The 22,973-nt window shown below is 38.2% G+C and overlaps 1 protein-coding gene across 4 annotated transcripts in view; it reads right to left on the bottom strand.

Moving 5' to 3' along the window:
* Nucleotides 1-479: 479 nt before the first annotated feature.
* aftph.S (aftiphilin S homeolog) overlaps nucleotides 480-22,973 on the bottom strand; it is a 44,460-nt gene continuing 21,966 nt past the window's right edge. For 2 of the 4 annotated variants that reach the window (XM_018264603.2, XM_018264604.2), the window contains exons 3-10: nucleotides 20,138-20,286; nucleotides 19,864-19,990; nucleotides 19,274-19,330; nucleotides 15,530-15,640; nucleotides 13,542-13,602; nucleotides 10,028-10,111; nucleotides 2,857-2,980; nucleotides 482-1,635 (exon numbers count right to left, since the gene is read on the bottom strand). In XM_018264603.2, the coding sequence (XP_018120092.1) occupies nucleotides 1,497-1,635; nucleotides 2,857-2,980; nucleotides 10,028-10,111; nucleotides 13,542-13,602; nucleotides 15,530-15,640; nucleotides 19,274-19,330; nucleotides 19,864-19,990; nucleotides 20,138-20,286 (852 nt within the window). In that variant the 3' untranslated portion in view covers nucleotides 482-1,496. 4 annotated transcript variants of the gene reach the window in all.

The following is a 22,973-nucleotide window of genomic DNA, read 5'->3' as shown; positions in this document are numbered from 1 at the left end:
AGCAGGTCTGGGTTCTGATTGTAGAAATGATACCGGAGGCCCAAGCACCTGACACAATATTTCCCATTATTTTAAATGGTAAGAGATGGTTGTCAGGGAAAGGGGTTTTGATTGATGAGGTGTATAATACAAGGGAACCCCCACACTGACAGTGTTTTATAGGGGTACACACATATTTAGAGAGGTTTGTTTCCGATTCAGTCGCACCTTTCATAATGTCCGGTCACATCCAAAATTGACAACAGGACCTCTCTCTCTCTCTCTCTCTCTCTGTCTGTCTCTCTCTAATCTTCTATCTCTCTCTCTTTCTCTCTCTCGGACAGAAGAGCCAAGTTTCAAATATAAGAGGGCTGTGAAGACTGAAATACAATGAAAACAAAGTAAAACCGCAAAAGAAAAGCGTAAAACTGAAATGTGAACCTAGAGCCAATGAAGGGCAGGTGCCACATATCATTCCAAGAAGCCACACAAAGATCAGATGTTATTTAAATAATTTTATTTGTGTGTAAGCTAAAAGAAAATGTACACGCTTACATTTGTAAAGAACTTGGCCATGCGCTTAGACCTTGTTGTTACAGATCCAATGGTTTTTTTTTTCCATAGGAATTTTCCCAGACAAACACATCCCAGATTCTTGTGTACGTATGTACAGCCTAAAACCATAGCGACCTATGATTATGCTTCTTTACACTGTGCAAATCAGAAAGATAGTGGTACAACAGACACAAAACAGGAGTATTCCTCCCAAACACATTCATATTATTTTTGGTCCCTCATCACCCAGAATCAAGCTGGACATACCCAGAATCAGTTCAGAACCCCCTAATCGACTTTATAAGGATCTTCATTTGTAACAGAAACAAACCAGGACAGAGACACGGGATGCCGGGTGGATGGGGAACACGATATGTTCTGAATCATAAAATCGAGCAGCAAAAGAAACAAAACGTATGCACCGGTCATACCCACAAAGCCCTGCTGCTCCCATAATGCACTGGCATTCAATACGAGACATGTCCCTTTATGGGAGGGTCAGACCCCCTGTACAACTGACACACAAAACACTGGACATTGCAAATGTAACATTAACATCAATAGATTTGGGGAGAAGCTTCGAAGCATCAGTCAGATGTGAGAACAGACAACACAGGCAGTGAATGTGGGGCCTCTAGGTTCACATTTTGTCTGTTTTTCATTTTATAAGAAAGAATAAATCAGTGTATTACCTAACATTAAAAAAAAAGTTCACACGTCGCCATTATATACAAATTCTCTTCTGATTTTGTATAGAAACGTAGAATTCAGTGTTTAAGTATACATGAAAATGTATATACCTTTTAGTGCTGCTCGCCGATATTTCTTCGGAATATTTCACGGTTAGGAAAAAAAAAGCAACAACGCTTTTTACTTATTCGTTTTACACTTTTTAAAAAGTTTGGATATAAAACATCCAAGTGATTCTGGAAAATTTCTCTCCCAAAGACATTCTTCTTATCTCACTCGGCCTTGACCGGAGTGGAAGGTGTTAGTGTGGCTGGGAACATTAACACCTTGGCGTACATGAATGATAAATCCGGGAGGCTGGCGATGACCTTCGCAGCTTCTTCACTTAGGTTCTCATCCCGCCTGGGCTTTCTGCAGAAAAAGCAATGCAGCGTCACTCTTGTACAACAAAGAAACAGGACAAAACAATGGTAAAGAGGAAAACAACTCAATAGCAATGGTATAAAAAATGGATTTCCTAGGATTATTATTGGTACATGTATGGGGGACGAATATCGGTATTATATGGATGTTGGTTGGCTTGGGAATCGGATATGTTAGACCCATATCAGACACTTTGTGGTGCATCAATATAGAAGGAAGTGAAGACACAATAGTAAAAGCAACCGCACACAGTGTCTCATCATACGCTATCCCTCCATTTGGCCCCTAAACTTTTGGAATAAGGCATTTTTCGTGTAACTGGCCCCTGAGCAGTTCCAGGGTTTTCCTTTATAGTTACACCCCTGCCCAAAAGATTTTGATACATTGTAGATTCAATCCTTGTTTAGTTAGTCTTCAGCAGAAATGTTTATTATAATACAGTAATATGATTAGGATTCTAGGCTAAAGTCAAAGGATCCTGTACCTACGACTGGAGCAATGGGAGAACGTATCAGAAGCGAATCTGGGGGTAAGGAAAGTTCAGAAAGGCTGTTGTAACCAAAGGAACAGTTTAATGTAGGAACTTTTTAACCAAATGAACAGAAATGTATCTATATTAAAGGGGTTGTTTTCAGATTTTTCACCAGAAATAAAGAATTTGGGAAAGAATTAAAATGAAGTTTACAAATTGTTGTGTGGGTCACATGCCTGAATGAGCTTTAATCCAACTGTAAACTGCAGTGTTTTGTGTAAGGAAGGGAATCATCATTGCTTGGCCAATAGAGATATCAGTAATATCATAAGATTTGGTGGGATCTAACTGCTCTGCAGAAACGTAACTGTGCTTACATACAACTGTTGTTTCACAGGGGCACAATTTGGAGATTTCCATTGCCTACAGCACCAAGGGATCCAAGATAATTCCTTCAGTTTTGCAATCACTGGTGTTCCAGATAAAAACTACAGAGTAAAGGCAATGGTCAATTCCCTATTGTGAAATTCATCACTGTGAGATACAGACAATGATGTCCGGGTGGTGCACAGCATAGGGACTTATAGATAAGTTGGGAGGGAAGGGGATAGAGCATTTAACAAGGGTCAAGTTCCCTGAGAAGAAGGGTTAGGTAGGAAGAATGCAGTGGAATAAGTACAGTGTAAGTGCCTTGTGATGCCGAGTCCTGGGCCGTTAGGTTGGCTCAGTACATTTACCTTGTGGATGTGCTTGTGGTCTCTGCCGTGGACATGAGTCTGGCAAATGCATCTGTTACTTTGCTGCTGGTGCCAACACTTTCCAGCTTTGATGTTGTCAATTCATATAACTCTGGATCCACACCTTATGGCATAAAATAATAATCAGTAAGAGCCGAGCACCACGTTGTTATTATTATTATTATTACACATACACAAGGCACGTGAACACACATTTCTTTAAACATCTGACACATTCAGCTGCCAACTGGGCCAACACATTCACAGATTCATTCTTTAAAGGGACACTGATCACATTTGTTTCTTTCATGGATAATCATTGAACTTAACACATTTAAACCCACTTGTCATTGGGTTAATAGTTGAAGTGGTGCTCCCATGTGTGAGCCAATACCCGTTTGAAACGCAACTTTCCATTGGGTTCAAAGACCCATTTGTAATCTAATATTTAGCTTGGCCTCACTTGGCTCAAACCAAGGTTATTGATTTTATTCATGGTGGGACCCCCCTAGTGGGGCTATTGCCACAGGGAATACACAGAACCCCACATGAACAAAAACAAAACTTCTTGCAAAAAAAAGTACACAAATAAAATAATGGCACCATAAATAAATATTGAACACTGAAAAATAAAATGAATGTTGGGCCTGTAGTAACTTCATACCACAGTCAATGGAAAAGAACAATGGTGATTCCCAGCCTTCTATCAAGCTCTGCTATTTTTCCTATGGCAAAAGGCTCGGATTGTGACTGAACATCTGAATGGATTACAAGTAGGTTGTTGTTATGCACATTTGACATTCGTATAAAGGCACAATCTCATACAAGCACTGCTCATATTTAGTATTCAGGTGCCTAATGAGCAGATAAACTACAGCACAACAAAAAGAAAAAGCATTTTCATATTTTCGGACCAAACTGTATGTTCTTGTCAAGTGTCAGAGCCAGTGGGCTTGAAACATGTTGTGTGAAGAATAAAAACTTTTTGAACAATTTTTCTACCTGGCAGCACAATTCTTATTACTTTAATTTGGAAGGTCACGTCCATGTCCTACAAATACAGATGCCCCTGGCCCAAACTTCACCCTGTACATTTCTAATACATCAAAAAGGGCAACTCCATCTCTGAAACTTTTTCTGTTTAAATGAATTAGCCTGAGACCTGTACTGTCTGGTGTAACACAAGCCTTATAAAAACAATGATTACAGCATCCCTTTAAGGAATACCTACATTTAATTAATTTGTATTTAAAATTCATGGCTAAAGCCACACTAGTAGCTGCTACTTGCCAAAATAACATGCCGTAGACAAAACTGAAAACTGCTAAAACGCACGTAGTGACTTAGCAAAGCAAATCATTATTATTGTCTATTTTGTAGCCGCGACAAGTAGTTGCTACTAGTAGCTCTTAATCTACAGGAACGAATGGTGTAGGGTTCATAGATAGCATGTTCCAAAAATTCAGCTAAAGTAACTTTTAAGCACATTCATCTGGTTTATTGATGTGCTGTTCAATTACAATTAGTCAGATTTTTAAAGAAATATCATGAACACACACACACACATCACTTGCAATGAACACTGGCACAATTAAACATGCACATCATACAAACACAACAAACACACGACAAATCCCCATCACTTCCTAAGCATTATCGGTTATCTAGAAATAATCATTGTCATTGCAGTATTTAAAAAGCAGCACAATAATGCATTTTAACTGAAATGTGCAACTGTCCAACAGCTCAATCAGCCACAGCAAGGGCAAATGAGGCTCAACTTGTATTATTAGTAGTATTGTGTTGATGTACCAAGTTTGTGTCCCCGTGCATTTTGCTAAAGGGGACATAAAGGATCTATAAAGAACCACACAACGTTGCAGTGTCCATTAAAGCATAAAAGGAAAATATTTGAAAGAGTGTTTAACCTTAGTAGGAATTTGGAGGTCTGCACTCGTTTTTGTCTCAAAGAAAATGGGCTCCATACACTTGCCGGATAACTCACGTTCCGATCTTGACTACTCTTTACACAGAATCATGTGGCTTTCAGCAAATGTTTAGCCAAAGTGAGTCTGTGTAAGAAGTGATCAAGGCAGGCAGCTTGTAAGCAGCACAGAAACATGTGTATCTGTCTTTACATTCACAGTAGCAGTGGTAGCCATGTGAAAAACTGCAAGAGATACAGCAAGCTGGAAGGTAATACTTAAGAAAAATGAGGGAGCAAATGATGTGACAAACATAAAATAAAAATAATTTTTATGGAAGCTGAATTGAAGTGTGTTTTATGTCTAGTGCTATTATGTCCCCTTTATGATGCCCCGACACCAACAATATGATAATTCATGTATTGCTGTGTAAAACAAAGCTTTTAGTCATGGTTGAGGTTGTCGTCTAATTAGATCAATCAAATCTGATCCCACAAATATGAATGAGGAGCTCCATGTTTAGGGTAGGGGCACACGGGGAGATTTGTCGCCCGCGATTTTTAAAAATGAGTTCTGGCGACAAGTCGTTCGTTTTGTCTCTACATGCAACTCGCTAGTCATTACAGTGTGATTTGAAATTGCCTGTAGTTCCAAAACGCACGGAGACCCTTTTTGGAGCGATTTGTCAGAAATAGCATGTACATATAGAAGTACTGAAATCTCCTACAAGCACACACTCAGAGATTAGTAGCCGCGATTATATACAAATTCTTACCCGTGTGCAATGATGCGTAAAAACGCTAGCAAAGGTCGTGCCGCCGGAACAGCATTCTTTTAACAAACGCTCGAGGCAAGACGCAGAGAAAACAAACACTCTCCTTTGTGTGTGTGAGAATATATAATTTATACATATGCGTATGTACAAAACAGTCAGCGAATAACAACATAGTACACATTAGTTGTTTTCCGTTTCCTGCGTGGGAGGAGAAAGTAGTGCGACCCACTATGGGAACAAAAGTCGCTCTAAATTCTCGCTTGCACAAAGACGATCAACCTTGTAATGGAGACTAGTTTTTTAAAAATCGCAACAAACCTCCCAGTGTGCCCCTATCCTTAGTCTTTCTCCGGCCAATATCTTTAGTGAATGTCTGTAGAATGATCTATTGGGAATAATGTAATAAAAGTTCTCAGTAAAGCAACCAGTCAGCACGTGGCATCCATTGGTCACAAGACCAACCACATGATGCTATGGAATATTAAAATTGTGAAAGCGTCATGACAAACTTTATTACATAACCCCAGTTAATTGCAAAGCCTACTATAGACTATATTTTCTAGAGACTGAATATGTGATGTTTCCTACAAGTCACCACTTCCTATGGTGGTAGCCCTGCTCTGCTTACAGGTCTATATGTTTATATATAAATATCTCTCACAGGGGGTAATAATGCCTGCTCAATACAAATCTTTTTGTGAAATGTAAAATAGCTATCTTTAAAAAAAAAAACCCATTATATTACTTTAGGGAACAGGCGGAAATGAGCGTATGGACAATCTAGTAGATACATAAAGAGTTGACACTGGTGACAAGACAATCTAGATTTTTACATGGCATTTTATCTTTTCCCAACAATTAAGCCCTTTTGACATACAAATGGTAATCGTGTAATTATTAGCTCAAGAAGCTCCACCACCAAAGATGTCAAATGTTTAAAGATTCCGTATTATTCTGTTAAAGGGATACTGTCATCATCCCAGAAGGTAATGCCTGATATTATGAATGTAGCCTTAACAAAAGTGCATTTATACGAATGGTCAATTGTCTTTCCCTGAAGGCAGCATAAACCCTAGGGAAGCTCTTTGCATTTGGCAGAATTAGCAAAATTTAGTTCAAGAGAGCTCTACCATATAAACCCACTTCTCTCTTCCAAACATCAGTATTGTAGCAAGCAATCATGAGCCAGACACACAAATAGTTAATACTTAGCAAGAAAGTTTAAGTTTGCAAAAGGACTTTGCTGCCTTCAAGACTAAAGGATAAACTAGTTAAACATTTTAAATACTAATTTAAATGTCCTTCCCTAATGACTCCTCAGGCAGCACAGGTAACAGGATTTAGAAAGTTTATCTACAGTGGGTTCAAACTAAAGCAGACCTTAGTGCCACCTTCATGAAAGTCAGATGCCCCAACTTCTAGTCTGCAAAATGATTGAAAGATAATTTTCCCTGCCACTTAATGTTTTTCACATGGTTAAACACAGAACAAAAATGGGAAGTTTTTAAAATGCTGCTTAATAAATATACATGTCCATATATTCCCCCTTGTAAGCTAGGAACGTTGTTGCAAAAACAAACCGTTGTGGTTCAATAGAAGTGTTGGTGTTAAGGTGGGTAAGGAAAGACCAGCTTTTAAGGCTTTCAAGTTAGCTGGAACAGCCAAAACATTTATCAGGTGCAAGGAGGCCAATAAATCATGCAAAAAAGCATGAGCCAAGCTAAAATCAATATGGAAAAGGGTATTGCCGCAAGCAGTAAAAAGAATTTAAAATTATTTATTAAATATGTAAATAGTAAAAAAAATTAAGCAGGAAGGGATGGGACCCTTAATATCAGAGGTGGATCAGCTGGTTGTTGAGAACAGAAAAAAAGCGGAGATTCTGAACTGTTATTTTTCGTCTGTCTACACAAATAAGGAACCAGTTAATGAAGGTTTCCTTCTTAAAAGCAAATAAAGTTCTGTCTTGCATAAAAAAGGGCATTAACTAATGGGATGAAAACATAATTATGTCTTTTTATAGGTCCCTGGTGAGGCCTCATCTGGAGTATGCAGTACAGTTTTAGGCTAAAGACCTCAAGAGAGATATAAATGAGCTGGAGAGAGTGCAGAGACGTGCAAATAAATTGGTTAGAGGGAGGGAAGATTTAAATTATGAGTGTAGACTGTCAAAGTTGGGGTTGTTTTCTCTGGAAAAAAGAAGCTTGAGAGGGGACATGACTATTATTATTATTATTATTATTAACATGTATTTATATAGCGCCAACATATTGCGTAGCACTGTACTTTACAAGTACATTAGAGGACATTATAGACAAATGGCAGGGGACCTTTTTACCCATAAAAAGAATCACCGTACCAGAGGCCACCCCTTCAGATTAGAAGAAATTAACTTTCATTTGAAGCATCGTAGGTGGTTCTTTACAGTGAGGTTGGGGAATGCACTGCCAGATGATGTGATGTTTCATCAGTTCACAAAATGTTGCGCCATTTCTTTTTAAGCCAGTCAATGTGTTCTTTCGCAAAATGTATAGCTCTTCAGAACATCTTTTCTTCAACAATGGGACTTTGCGGGGGCTTCTTGCTGGTAGCTTGGCTTCACATAGGTGTCTTCTAATTGTAACAGTATCACAAGTAATTTTAGATCTTCTTTGATCTTCCTGGAGCTGATCATTGGCTAAGTTGCTGCCATTATTCATCTATTCAAATGGTAGTTTTCGGGTTTCTTCCATGTCTTTCAGGTTTTGGTTGCCATTTTAAAACATTTGAGATCATTTTAGCTGAGCAGCCTCTCATTTTCTGCACTTCTTGTTTTCCCCTCTCCAATCTACTTTTTAATCAAAGTACGCGGTTCTTCTGAACAATGTCTGGAACTACCCACTTTAGAGAGAAATACACTATAAGCATCAGGCACAACATTTCCTGCCTTCCTTCTTTAAACAAGGGTTGTAATTGATGCCGGTCCACTCTACACTACTATTATTTGGAACAAGCCTCAATTAATGATTCAATGACACAGAATCAGCATGAATGTAATGACTGTTGGGTCTGTTGATTTTCAATTACTCTACTACACCTACTAGTAAATGGTTTGCCATGTAGAAAAATACTTTCTACCAAAACCAGTGACTGTGTATGGTGCCTTACTGTCAAATACTTTCTCTCAGGCAAGCCAGGTAAAACAGATGAAGAGGATGCTGGATTCTGCAGCAGATAAAAGCACAGATACATGGAAGGAGTATAAAGTTTTTATAGGGTATGGCTCTCTTTAATTTGGTTAATTTAACAACAGGGAGGAAGCATATACTGTCTGTGCTGCCCATAGGCATGTGAGGGGAAAAGATCTCTTTCAAATTAGAAAAAATTCCTAGAAAAGGTGTGCTTCTATGAATGAAACCTCTATCAGTCTAATTCTTTCCGAAGCCTCTTCCTCTTTAAAAAAAAAAAAGAACAAAAAGATATAGAAAAAGTATAGAGTATTGTATAAGAAAATGCATAACTGATTCAAACAAATATTATAATATCTAAAGAAACCGCTTACACTCTGGTGACAGTATCCCTTTAAAATAGAGTGTTAGCTTCAGATTGTTTTTACACAAATAATTAACCCCACAACCAAATGATCAGCGAACTGACAGATAAATGACTTTCCTAAAAACAAGTACCTTGCATGGAACCTCAGTAAGCCTGTGAATGTGACTTAGTTTGTGCCTTTTAGTTGTGACAAACAGCGACAAGACAACACACAATCCATTCAGCATGGGGGTGTCATTTTGGTTACTTCCAATCTGATTAAGAAAATAATCCAGTAACTATTTTTGTGTCTACATTCGATGTTTTGAAAGGGAAATAAAAAATAAATAAATGTATTTTGCCTACGCTATCCTTTGTGTCTATGTTGAACGATAACACTCAACATTATTGTTAAACTGTCTAAATGTACAGTAACCGGGGGTCTGGGAAATGTGGTTTTAGTTAAATATTTGTTTACTGGATAATATTTTGACATTGCTTCCCTGTGATGTTGCCACATCATACTTATACCGCAACTGTAGACAGCTGAACAATTTGTGTCACACCAGTAAAAATTACAGTATAACAGTTATGGTGCACTTGGTAGCATGGTTTATTGTTCAATAAATAATAAATTATGTGGAACAGATGGAACGCATTTGGCAAAACATTTCTGTAAACAATTTTTGCTCGCCACTGCAGACATTTTACAGAAAAAGCATCTACTTTTAACAAAGTAGATAAAACAAATAACATTGGGCAAGACAATAAAGAGCATTTCTTGCAGCTCTGATAAACAGAGTTTTTTTTGGAGTTGTCTAAAAGGCCTTGAAGAATTATGGATTTACATTAGAGATAATCTTACTTAAAAGTGCCTAACAGCAAAGTTGCTTGTTTATAGGAAAGCCATAAAAGAAGTGTCCATGCCTTCTAAACAAACCATAACACACTCAGCTACCTGGGATTGTGGTGGCGGCATTAGAACCACTGTCATCCACGGGCCCAAAGAAATCGAGGTTTAGGACAGCAGAACCTCCACTAGCTTGAAATTCAGTGACCATGTTGGGAATCAGCCAAAAGAAGGAGTTTGTGTGCAAAAAGGGAGTAAGACACACACACTTAAACATGCATGTTTTTCAAGTAGTATACATAGTAGCGTTAGAAAATACTCAATAGTCTACAACACTCATGTTTGAAAGGTTAAACCAAAGCAAAAGTACATGAAATAAATCAGTTCAGCAAATATACCCACAGAGATAGTCATGTACATTTGCCAAATGGTTATGTAGAAGAAAAAAATCACACTGTTAATGGGAAACAGTTGAAATCAAGAAGCTATACATGTATGGTGAAATCTCCGTAGCCAAAATACTCCCAGTTGCATGCGCCATTTAAATGCAAAAAAATAAAATCCCATTTTTAGTTTCTTTAATGAAATAAGAAACCTATCTCCAATATACTTTAATTAAAAAATATGTACCGTTTTTATAAGAAACCTGACTGTATGCAGTGAAATTCTCCCTTCATTTACTGCTGTGGATTGGAATTGTCAGACGGTCCCTAACTGCTGAGCAGGGAAACAATCATACTTATGAACAGCAGGGGGAGCCCCCTCCTTACTTCCCAGCCATGCAGAACTCAAGCAGCTTTGTTTATGATGATCTCTAAGCAGCCCAGACCACACTGAGCATGTGCACAGTCTTGGTCTTGCAAAGATGTATAACAAAGTTACAAGATGGTGACCCCCTATAGCCAACTTTGAAAGCATAAATCATTTGTTTGATTAGGCTTGTGGTGCAGTAAGTTCGTGTTTAGTATACAAAATACAGCATTTCTAGCCTTATTCTATTTTACACTTTACTTTCCCTTTAAGTCTCTGACACATGATCCATTTATAGGACTGGTCATATAAATATATGTGGGAAAGGCCTCCAGGGTAAAGCCAACTCTATAGCTCTCTATATACACACTGCTCTGCCTGATCCTGTTGTTTGGAGGCATTCTACTTAATTAGGGGTAATGGCACAACAAGGTTGATTTTGATGCAAATCTATGGGCGGTAGGTTCAGAGCTTGCAATTCTGTGACGACACCTCAGATTTTAAGCAGTCAGCTACATTTACAGTGCGCTCCACACCTTCTCTCTAAAGTCCAAGCATTAGTTCCAGAGTGGCACACATTGGGATACAGGTACGTTGTTTTTCATCCCTCATCCAACTGTTTCCCTATTCTACTCAGTGCTAAACTGTCTGTATAATTTCCAGCCCATACATGTTCTGGGGATGCTCCACAAACTGTGGAAGGATAAATATGATGAAGGTTATACTTTAACCAAAGCTGGGGGGATTGGGCTTCAATACTAGGCTAGGCTTTTAATTAATTAATCTCCAGTGTTCTGCTTCTACTTACTTACCAAGGGATAAAAATATAGTAGTAACAATAATAGATATGACGCATTTCTTTTATATACATAAATTAAATGGCGTTTGTAGCACAGATCATGCATACATAAAAGTGAACTGTTCCCCATTAAGAAAAGCAAACACAGTTCAGAAGCAAGATGGAGTGGCTGAAGGCGCACCTAATCAGACAACAACAAATAAATTCATCCAGGCTTTCCTTCCTTGATCCTACATATGTACTGTATGTATACATTTGTGGCTTCTATGTAAAATTACATTAATATACGAAGGATGTTGGTATGCAAGGCAAACCGTAATTAAATGTTCATTAACCGGGTGAGGGGATAATCCAAAGGCTCACTGCAGGCTAATCTAAAATTAGGCAGCATTAATATAAAAAGTGAATAGAAAAGACCAATATAATGACCCAGTGCAAGAAAAATAACCTTTCAAAGGAAAAAACAAAGGAAAAAAAAAAGGAGTCAAACTTGTAAAACCTACCTGGCTCTGCATTGGATGAATTATAAAAAATATAACCAAAACAAAAATGTTGAACATATAATACTAGCCAAAACACACATCAAATGTTAAGTTAGTCATTTTTGATTTTAAAACTGCCAAAACAAAAAGCATTAAAATGTACTAAAATAAATGACACTTTACACATTGTACGTGATAATAACCTGGATATGAATAAACTGGTAATAAAGATGAAACATGTGCGTAAAAAAACAGATTACTGGAGACATCAAATGTTTTGCTGGTTATACCTTTTCCTGATTTAAGGTGGGCATAAACGTAGAGATCTGCTCGTTTGGCGATTTTGCTAAACGAGTGGATCTATCCTGATATGCCGACATTGAGGTGGGTGACATCGGGCTGATTTGATCATGGGTCCTAGGGCCGAAAGATCGGATCATAATGTATGCAATATGGGCGGTTGGAACGCGCGACCCCATCAACGACCAGATGTGGATGGGATTTTCGGCCAGATATCGACCTGGGAAGCCCATCGGAGGGCCCCCCACACGGAGCAATAAGCTGCTGGACTTGGTATGTCTGCAGCTTTTATCTGCCTGTGTATGGGCAGCTTTAGTCTTAAGGCACACAGTGTAGTTTCTCTGCCAGAGTAAAAGTTCTCGCAGAGAAAAGGCTGAGTGAATCCATCTGGAGAAAACTACAATGTGCAATAAGCTCAGGGAATATCAGGGAATCCAACAAAACACTTGCTTTAATTTGCCTATTTCTATATGAGCTCATAAATAGTTGTAGAAAATGTGCACTTCTGTGTACTCGAATATGGATCCATTATCTGGAAACCAGTTAAATGACTTCCTTTTTCTTTGTAATAATAAAACGGCACACTGCACTTTACTATAACAAAACATTGTGCTAAAACAATCCCACTAATTATTTTTAAATATCTTTTTTTAATATATCTACTCGATGGTAATATAAGTTACCAAAAAAAAAACTCTTATTCAGAAAACCCCAAGTCCCAAGAATTCTGGATATTAGATCACATACCTATAAGAATTACATCTACAGCTTTATATTATTTATTTCACAATTAATTTGTGCAGAGTCTCGCAAAATGTTGTATGTGTTGTTACACTACCTTGACTGCAGACATAGTGAGGAAAAAGGAGCGGATTTAATACCAGCTTCCCTTTAAGTGCAAGAAAGTACAGTGAGCTTAATACTGTGAGTCAAACCGCTGTGTTGCCATTACTCCAAGACACAGCAAATAGTGTTTTCCATAATACTGGATAATAAACTGGGCACAAGTATAAAATAAAATGGCAATTTCATGCCCACAAATGGCAGGTGGTGGGACTGTTTGGTGTTAAAAAGTGCATATTACTAGCTTTCCTCTCTAGGCAGGTAATATCAATTTAATGGGCTCATAGTAATAAGCTATACTGTGCTGGAAAAGACAGCAGAAAAAAGTCTGCCGTTTCAAAGGTAATGCTAAAAAGATACAGGAAAGGTCAGCAAACAGATGTTTGTTTAAACTTTGGAGGTTTCTTATGTCTATCTCTGGTGTTAGCGGGTCTACGGAGAGACGTACCATCTAGAGGGTTGGTAAGGCCACTGCTACTCCAGTCAAACTGGACAGGTGGGAGGGATTCCTACAGAAGACAAGGAAAGAACAGGTATTACACCTCTAACATATAAAAGCAGTGTTCATTTCTTCGGTTCTGTAGTTTGGTTCTTCACTGGTTGCAAAACGACCCAAACTTCCCCTGTAGTCCTCTATTAACTTCAATGGGTACTGTTTGGCACAGCTGGTACAAGTGGTTTTCAGTCTGAAATCCTTGAATGTGTTTTCCCGGGCTGAGAACTGCCTGTAATAGTGTTGCCAGACAGTTTGCACTCAAGTCAGTAGAGTTGGTATAAGCTTTACAGTAATATACAGTAATATACAGTAATACTTGGGGATATGTCTTCCGAGGTAAAATCATGGGGAAAAAAACCATTACAAAAACACAGGTCAATTCAACAGCAACCTGTACCGTAACAGGGACATTACATAACCCATTACATGAATGCATTGCTGGATACAAGTGCACTCCCAAGTCTGAAATACTGAATTGAAACATCATAGCTCCATAAAGCCAAAGGCGTTCTGTTTTCTTTCTAGATTAGGAGCAAATGATAAACCCGTACACGTGCTTTGTGCCATATATACTTGTTTCTGATTGGCTCCCGCAGCAGAGAGAAGATAGCATGACAGAAAATGAAGCTGGAAATAAAGAAACTAAATGAACAAATAAGTTATCCCTATTGCAAAGTTGCAGATTTTAAAGTATTGTATTAAAATATTTAAACTTAGAGGGTGATCTTTACAACCTCTTTTAAGGAACAGTAACACCAAAAAAGGAAAGTCCTTTAAAGTAATGAAAATATCATGTACTGTTGCCCTGCACTGGTAAAACTGATCTGTTTGCTTCAAAAACACTACTATAGTTTATATAAACAAGATTCTGTGTAGCAATGGCGGAAATTGAAGAAAGGCTATATGGTACAGGTTAAATGGTGGATAACAGATAACACCGTTATGTTCTACAGAGCTTATCTGCTATCTGTTGTGTAACCTGAGCCTTTTCTCCTTTAAATGGCTGCCCCATGGCTACACAGCAGCTTATTTATATAAACTATAGTAGTGTTTCTGAAGCAAACACATCAGTTTTACCAGTGCAGGGCAACACTGCATTATATTTGTATTACTTTAAAACAATTTCATTTTTTGATGATACTGTTCCTTTAAAGGGATACTGTCATGGGAAAAAAAAATTTTTCAAAATGAATCAGTTAATAGTGCTGTTCCAGCAGAATTCTGCGCTGAAATCCATTTCTCAAAAGAGCAAACAGATTTTTTATATTTAATTTTAAAATCTGACATGGAGCTAGACATTTTGTCAATTTCCCTGCTGCCCCAAGTCATGTGACATGTGCCTGCACTTCAGGAGAGAAATGCTTTCTGGCAGGCTGCTGTTTTTCCTTTTCAATGTAACTGAATGTGTTTGGGTTTTTACTATTGAGTGTTGTTCTTAGATCTACCAGGCAGGCTGTTATCTTGTGTTAGGGAGCTGCTATCTGGTTACCTTCCCATTGTTCTGTTGTTTGGCTGCTGGGGGGGAAAGGGGGGGGGGTATCAGTCCAACTTGCAGTACAGGAGTAAAGAGTGATTGAAGTTTATCAGAGCACAAGTCACATGACTGGGGGCAGCTGGGAAATAGACAATATGTCTAGCCCCATGTCAGATTTCAAAATTGAATATAAAAAAATCTGTTTGCTCTGTTGAGAAATGGATTTCAGTGCAGAATTCTGCTGGAGTAGCACTATTAACTGATTCATTTTGAAAAAATTTTTTTTTCCCATGACAGTATCCCTTTAAGGTATGTGGGAAAGTTGCTCAGCTTCACATATTTTTCCCATGAGCCAAAAGTTTCATTTTTTTAACATTTTACATCCCCTTAACATTTTTACAACAATTAACTGAATGCAAACATGATTTTGAAATGGGTATATTTTGTGTGTGCAATTACTGCTTACCTGCATTTGATCAGTAGTACAGATTAATTCTTCTGGAGGAACAGGAGAAGATTGCCCTATAGATGCGATCTTTTCAGCAGCAGATAAAGGCTTTGTTGGTTCTAGCATACCCTGAGCAAGAACAACACAATTTTGTTAGAACAATGACTTTTATCGTTGAAAAAAATTGGTTATTTTGGGAAGGCTAAGGGTTTAATGGGTTGGTCACCTTTGAGTTAACTTTTAGTATGAGAGAGTGATATTCTGAGACAATTTGCAATTGGTTTTTATTTTTTATTATTTGTGGTTTTTGACTTATTTAGCTTTGTATTCAGCAACTCTTCAAATTGCCCTAGCAACCATGCATTGATGTGAATAAGAGACTGGAATATGAATAGGAGAGGCCTGAATAGAAAGAGGAGTAATACAAAGTAGCAATAACAATACATATGTAGCCTTACAGAGCATTTGTTTTCTAAATGGGGACAGAGACGCCCATTTCAAAGTTGGAAAGAGTCAGAAGAAGACAAATAAAGACCAACTGAAAGTTGCTTAGAATTGGCCATTCTATAACATACTAAAAGTTAACTTAAAAGGTGAACCACCCCTTTAAGGCTGCAAGCAACTGAAAAGAAAAGAGCATCCAAAGGAAAAAAAAACAGTAACAGTGGGGTTTAAACAATGCTATTTTTCCTATTAATTCAATCTAAAACAATTGTGGGGTTCAAGTTAAAGCAGAATATGTTAATTGCTAATTGCTAGCAGTTCAATGAATTAGTGGGGTGGTGGTGCTGGTACAACAAATATTATATGTACATGCATACACACAGACACACACAGTCCATTGAATAGAAACCGCACTCATAGGTCTTAAAGGGATACGGTCATGTGAAAAAAGAAATTTTCAAAATGAATCAGTTAATAGTGCTGCTTCAGCAGAATTCTGCACTGAAATCCATTTCTCAAAAGAGCAAACAGATTTTTTAATATTCAATTTTGAAATCTGACATGGGGCTAGACATATTGTCAATTTCCCAGCTGCCCCCAGTCATGTGACTTGTGCTCTGATAAACTTCAATCACTCTTTACTGCAAGTTGGAGTGATATCACCCCCTCCCTTTTCCCCCCAGCAGCCAAACAACAGAACAATGGGAAGGTAACCAGATAGCAGCTCCCTAACACAAGATAACAGCTGCCTGGTAGATCTAAGAACAGCACTCAATAGTAAAAACCCATGTCCCACTGAGACACATTCAGTTACATTGAAAAGGAAAAACAGCAGCCTGCCAGAAAGCATTTTTTTCCTAAAGTGCAGGCACAAGTCACATGACATGGGGCAGCTGGGAAATTGACAAAATGTCTAGCCCCATGTCAGATTTCAAAATTGAATATAAAAAAATCTGTTTGCTCTTTTGAGAAATGGATTTCAGTGCAGAATTCTGCTGGAGCAGCACTATTAACTGATTCATTTTGAAAAAAAAAAATTTTCCCATGACAGTATCCCTTTAAGTATTTTTTTTATAAAAAATTTAATTTATTATCACATTGGCCGAAACGTCAGCCGCCAATGTGATAATAAATTAAATTTTTTATAAAAAAAATACTTAAAGGGATACTGTCATGGGAAAAAAATTTTTTTTCAAAATGAATCAGTTAATAGTGCTGCTCCAGCAGAATTCTGCAATGGACTATTACTTTGATTTTTGATACTGCACCCAGGCAAGTTATTTCTATTTTTCGAGAGTGCCGACTTTTGGATGGAATATATATATATATATATATATATATATATATATATAGTTTAGGAACATCATCTAAATGATATGCAATTCATACAGTGTTAATTTCCACTGCCAAATAGAATACTTTTTGTGATGAGCCAGGATCTCAAGATGTTTTAAGACTTAACCATTAAAAAGATTCTCATATCGTTCATAACTTATATAGTCTAATATCTTAGTGCAGAATTATAAGGTATAATCTTCTTGTTTTTCATTTTAGCAAGATCATGCAATATCATGCTCTGTTTATTACATGTAAAATGATAAGTAAACACTATTGCTATCTATACAGTCATGCATGAAAGTTTGTGAAATCTTTAAAAGTTTCTATATTTTTATATTAATGTGATCTAAAACATCATCTTATTTTCAAACAAGTCCTAAAAGAAGAAAGAAAACCTAGTTAATAAAATGAAACAAAAGTTATTATAGGATTCCATAACATATCTACGTGTGGAAAATGTAAGTGGTAAGTGAATCCTTAGGATTATCAGATAATTTGAATGTGAAATCATAGTCTGGTGTTTTCAGTTAATAGGATGACAATCAGGTGTGAGTGAGAGACTCCTTTTTATTTTTTAGAACAGGGATGCAGCAAAGCCTGATCACACATACAGCACATTTGTGCATGTGTATCATGTCTCGGACAAAGGGGGCCTCTGGGGACCTCAAAAAAAGAGTTGTTGATGCCTGAAAAAGACTATACAAGACTATCTCTGAAGATTCTCCAAGAAAGTCAAGACCCTTGCTACCCTACCCAGAAGTGGTTGACCATCAAAGATAACTGCAGGGTATGTACCGTATACACTTGAGTGTATAAGCCGAGTTTTTCAGCATCCAAAATGTGCTGAAAAAGTCTACCTCGGCTTATACTCGAGTCAGTGGGCAGCAGCTGAGATTGCAGTCACTTTTAATCATTCCTATACCAACAGTTCACTTGGGGAGAGACTGCAATATCCCACAGCGCTCTCTGTTGGTTATATGAAAGAATAAGTGACTGCAATATCACACAGCGCCCTCTGTTGGTTATATGAAAGAATAACAGTGCGCCCTCTGTTGGTTATATGAAAGATTAACAGTGATGGCAATATCACACAGCACCCTCTGCACATGGTAGTGGGACAGTGGGACAGTGGGACAATGCACACAGTAATCCGTTTGGCAATTCTCTGTTACCATCAACTTTGCAAAGAAGTCCGGTTGATCGCTGGGGGGGTCGCTTTGGCAGAATGTGCGCTGCTGGGAGATAGGGCTGTAGTTGTGTCTAGGCTTATACTCGAGTCAATACGTTTTCGTAGGTAAAATTAGGTACCTTGGCTTATACTCGGGTCGGCTTATACTCGAGTATATACGGTAATAGCCTGAAAGGTTACAGAGGAATGCAGAGTAAACTCTAAGCAACTGAAGGCCTGTCTCACATTAGCAAATGTTGATGTTCATGGTTCTACCATCAAGAGAACACTGAACAGCAATGGTGTGTATGTCAGGGTAGCAAGGAGAAATTCACAACATACATTATATTTTGGGTGGACAGCAGTTTGCTAAAGATCATGTGAACAAACCAGAAGGATACTGGAATAAGGTCTTGTGGAAGGATGAAGCCAAAATAGAACTTAGCGGTGGGAGTGTTCTGGTTTGGACCAGTTTTGCTGCATCTGGGCCTAGATTGCTTACCATCATTGATGGAACAATGAATTCTGAGCTATACCAGAGAATTCTACTGGAAAATGTCAAGACATCTGTCAGTGAACTGAATCTCAAGAGACAGTGGATCATGCAGCAAGCCAAACCCCCCCCCCCCCATGATTTTCTAAACTGCATTTAAGACCTACTCGCTGTGCTTATAGGCTCAGCAAGAAGTGACTCATGTTGATTCCTGGTATATAAATGGCTTTGAGTGAAAGATGTATGCAACTATTGCAAATTGCATGTTTATATGAGCTTAAATAAATCTGCATTGGTTCTAAACATAAACATAACTTACCAGGCTGGCTGCATACATGGGTACAATGACGGGCTGCTTTTTGTTGCCTGTAAAAAGCTACACAGAGAACATAAAATTACTTGTCTTTTATACTTATTTGTTTGCCAAAATTAAATTTCTACATATGGTAACCTATCTTTCCTTCACAACGTTTCCTCGAATCTCTAATAAAGACGTCCATACTACTTTAATGTACCAGCCCTATTCAAATTGACCCAAGCATAAGAGGACTAACGAAGTTTTGCTAGGCAGAAGCGATCGCTGGCATCATTTGACTTTGAAACGGTCGCACTACTGAAGTAACGTTAGTAAAAAGTAGCCAGTGCTCAGCTGCTGAGACACAACTTTGCATTTTAGTGAATTAGCGTAGTGGTAATGAATTTTTCTCTGGCAAAGTTGTGCGAGGTATGGCGAAGTGGTCGCTGGCGACTATTCGCCTGTTTGTCAATTTACCCCATAGCCTCTACCTCACCCGCCTTCTAATTTAGATGCACGAGTTAGGGGGCAGCAAACCTACCCTGACCCTCAATTTAGTCTAAGTAAACATAAATAGTTACATATATACAAAAAATAAACCAAAAAAAACTTACTATGTTCCTTGTGTCAATTCCAAGGGAGCGGAGAAGTTTCTTGTTGCTGTGAGAGCCGCCCCACTGGTATTTTAGTCCATAAGCATCGTGGATCTTTTGCAGATCAGCCCAGATGTCCAGCACTTCTCTGCTCAGGACAGAGAACATTACAGATGTGTTAAGCAGATTCTCTAGAAAGTTTAAATTCTCTACACACTAATATAATAAGCGGGCAGAGTTCTCACCCACCCACTTCCAATGTTACAATCATAAAACCAATAGAGCGTTGTCTTACCTTATGCTAGGCATGGGTTTTGCAGCTTCTTCATTTGCCTCTACTTTAAGCCAGTGATCCAAGCAGGATATATTTTCTCCTACTTGAAAAAGAGGAGGAAGAGGAAAACAAACCTGGATGACTTGATCAAAACGGCTCTGTAACGATTGCTATGAAAGGTAAAGAAAACATCAGTGAGGATTTTCAAATCAGTATCTGCGCGGAGACTTGAATTTTATAGTTTATCTTTTCAAACCCATGCCTACTAATATCAAGTTAGGAATGCAAATCTATCCAAAGAGATTGAGAGGTGTGTTTCAGAACAAGCCAGCTCACAAATCAAAAGTACCTTCCACTTCAAACACAAACGATATATCCCACACTCAAAATTCTCTCTGACTAGTTATTTAGTTATGCAGGTTGAGTGAGCGGAATGATTGGAACAACTCATTGGTCCATGTATCGAGCATGAAAAACTGATTTTATGAAGCATGTAAAGGTGGCCATACACAGGCAGATTTAAGCTGCCGATTCAGGTCCTTTAGAATGATTCACATTCTTACATGCGTGTAAATGAGGCCTCCGACAGGCCTGCACGATCGATATCTGGCCAAAAATCAGCCAGAACTCATCAAACAGGCATGATTTTTCTATCAGACTGAGGACTGCATCGGCTCATTGATAGGGTCCTCGCTCTGAGTTTTAGTTGCATTACCACAATATCGTCCACCAACGGTGGGCCAGTTTGGTGACCTCGCCAAATGAGCGAATCTTACAGTGTATGGCCACCTTTAGAAAATCTCATTGGCAAACACAACATAGGATCACTGATGTGGCCCTCGCCTGATGGGTCTACATAGGTCCTCATTACATTCCGATTGTTGACCCAGGAACTAAATTATTGGCCCAAATTGGTCCAGCATGTGGATATGAGGTATCAGAAAGCTGCAGCATATGTGATGTATCTGGTAGAGCTGAGCTACAGTATATACTTGAATAAGAATAAATAGTACTCAACTGCTGGGGGCTCGTGAGTGGTTGTGTAAAATGCCGAGCAACAGACCTGAACAAACTTGGGTTGTCCCAAAAGAGGCCCTGGGGAGTATGGGGATTATCAGTGAAGAGGGTAGAATCTTGACCAGTAGCAGATAACGTGCTAGGCTCTTTCTTCCATCCTAACAACTTTATTAACCAGCAGCCACATATGTTTAAGACTGGTAGCTTATGCTAGAATTTGTCCCAGCTGCTTCCAGTTTACTTGAAGGGGTAACACTCAAGTGATCATTTTCGGGCTGAAAAGCACAAGCGCCAAAGCATTCATGTGTTTCCAATTCAAGTCAATGAGAAGCAGAAATGGAGTTGTTGGCAACTGATAGCTCTGTGGGTGGGTGACAAAATGCTACTATTTGGGGCCCATTCATTTGAAGGGCTATTGCTCACTGGTGCATTTACAGGCAATGGGTGCCTGGAAACTTACTGTCAGACTTTCCAAACAACTACCCCTGACAAATGAGTACAACACATGACGCAGGTTAGAGCATACAGGAGTACTACTAAAGAAACTATACCCCCAAAATGAATACTTGAGCAACAGATGGTTTATATCAAATTAAGTGGCATATTAAAGAATCTTACCAAACTGGAATATATATTTAAGTCAGTATTGACCTTTTACATCTCACCATTTCGTGATGGTCTGTGTGTTGCCTCAGAGGTCACCTGACCAGAAATACTGCAGCTCTAACTGTAACAGGAAGAGATCACCTGACCAGAAATACTGCAGCTCTAACTGTAACAGGAAGAGATCACCTGACCAGAAATACTGCAGCTCTAACTGTAACAGGAAGAGATCACCTGACCAGAAATACTGCAGCTCTAACTGTAACAGGAAGAGATCACCTGACCAGAAATACTGCAGCTCTAACTGTGTGGTTGTGTGCACCGTGAATCCTATAATCCCAGGGGGCGGCCCTTATTTTTTAAAATGGCAATTTTCTATTTAGGATTGCCTAATGGCACATACTACTAAAAAAGTATATTATTATGAAAATGGTTTATTTACATGAAGTAGGTTTTACATGAGCTTGTTTAATGCAATATCTTTTTATAGAAACCTACATTGTTCGGGGTAAAGTTTTCTTTAAACAGACTCCTCTAGGCAATCATTAAATAACCAATTACACATGTATAGATTATCTCTGTTTGTCCCATACAGGTTTTCATCCTATAGGTGTACATGGAGTCATCAGTGGCATTTGAACTTTGCTTTTCACTAGTTCCCACGATTCTGAAATAGGTTCTCCTGTATTCTAAATAGGCTGTTTTCTGCTAGGGAAACCTCATGTATTAGTCCTACTGGACCTTGCATGACTGCTTCCACTACCACAGCGGAGTTAATATGATCAATTATATTAAATAGAACATGGGAAAGGTAGCAGTTCTAAATATTTAAATGTATATACACCCCTATTGGTTTTTCATGTTACTGGGACCTAAACATGCCAATAACATGTTTCTTGTAAAACTACACTGCCATGTACAATATCATACATTGCTTTCAGGCTCAAGTAAACGCGGTTTATTCGGACTGTGTGCCTTTAACTTTTAATGTGTTTAAAAGTCACTGTCCCTTTAAATACAAAGCACTGACTCTTCTTGAAATATACACAGTTGTAGGGTTTTTGAGAGTGAGTGCATAGAATAAATAAATGTTATTAAATCAATTCTTGTCATGCATTGCCTATAATAAATACATTTATATTTGGTAAAATGTAGCAATGCTTAACACATGTTGTTGCTTATTGAGGTGCCTTGTGATCCATTAAAGACACAAAAAGAAAACAATGTGCATTTCTAA

This window comes from Xenopus laevis, chromosome 5S (assembly GCF_017654675.1).
Source record: "Xenopus laevis strain J_2021 chromosome 5S, Xenopus_laevis_v10.1, whole genome shotgun sequence".
Classification (NCBI taxonomy): Eukaryota; Metazoa; Chordata; class Amphibia; order Anura; family Pipidae; genus Xenopus; species Xenopus laevis.
This window is presented reverse-complemented; position numbering and strand designations above follow the sequence as displayed.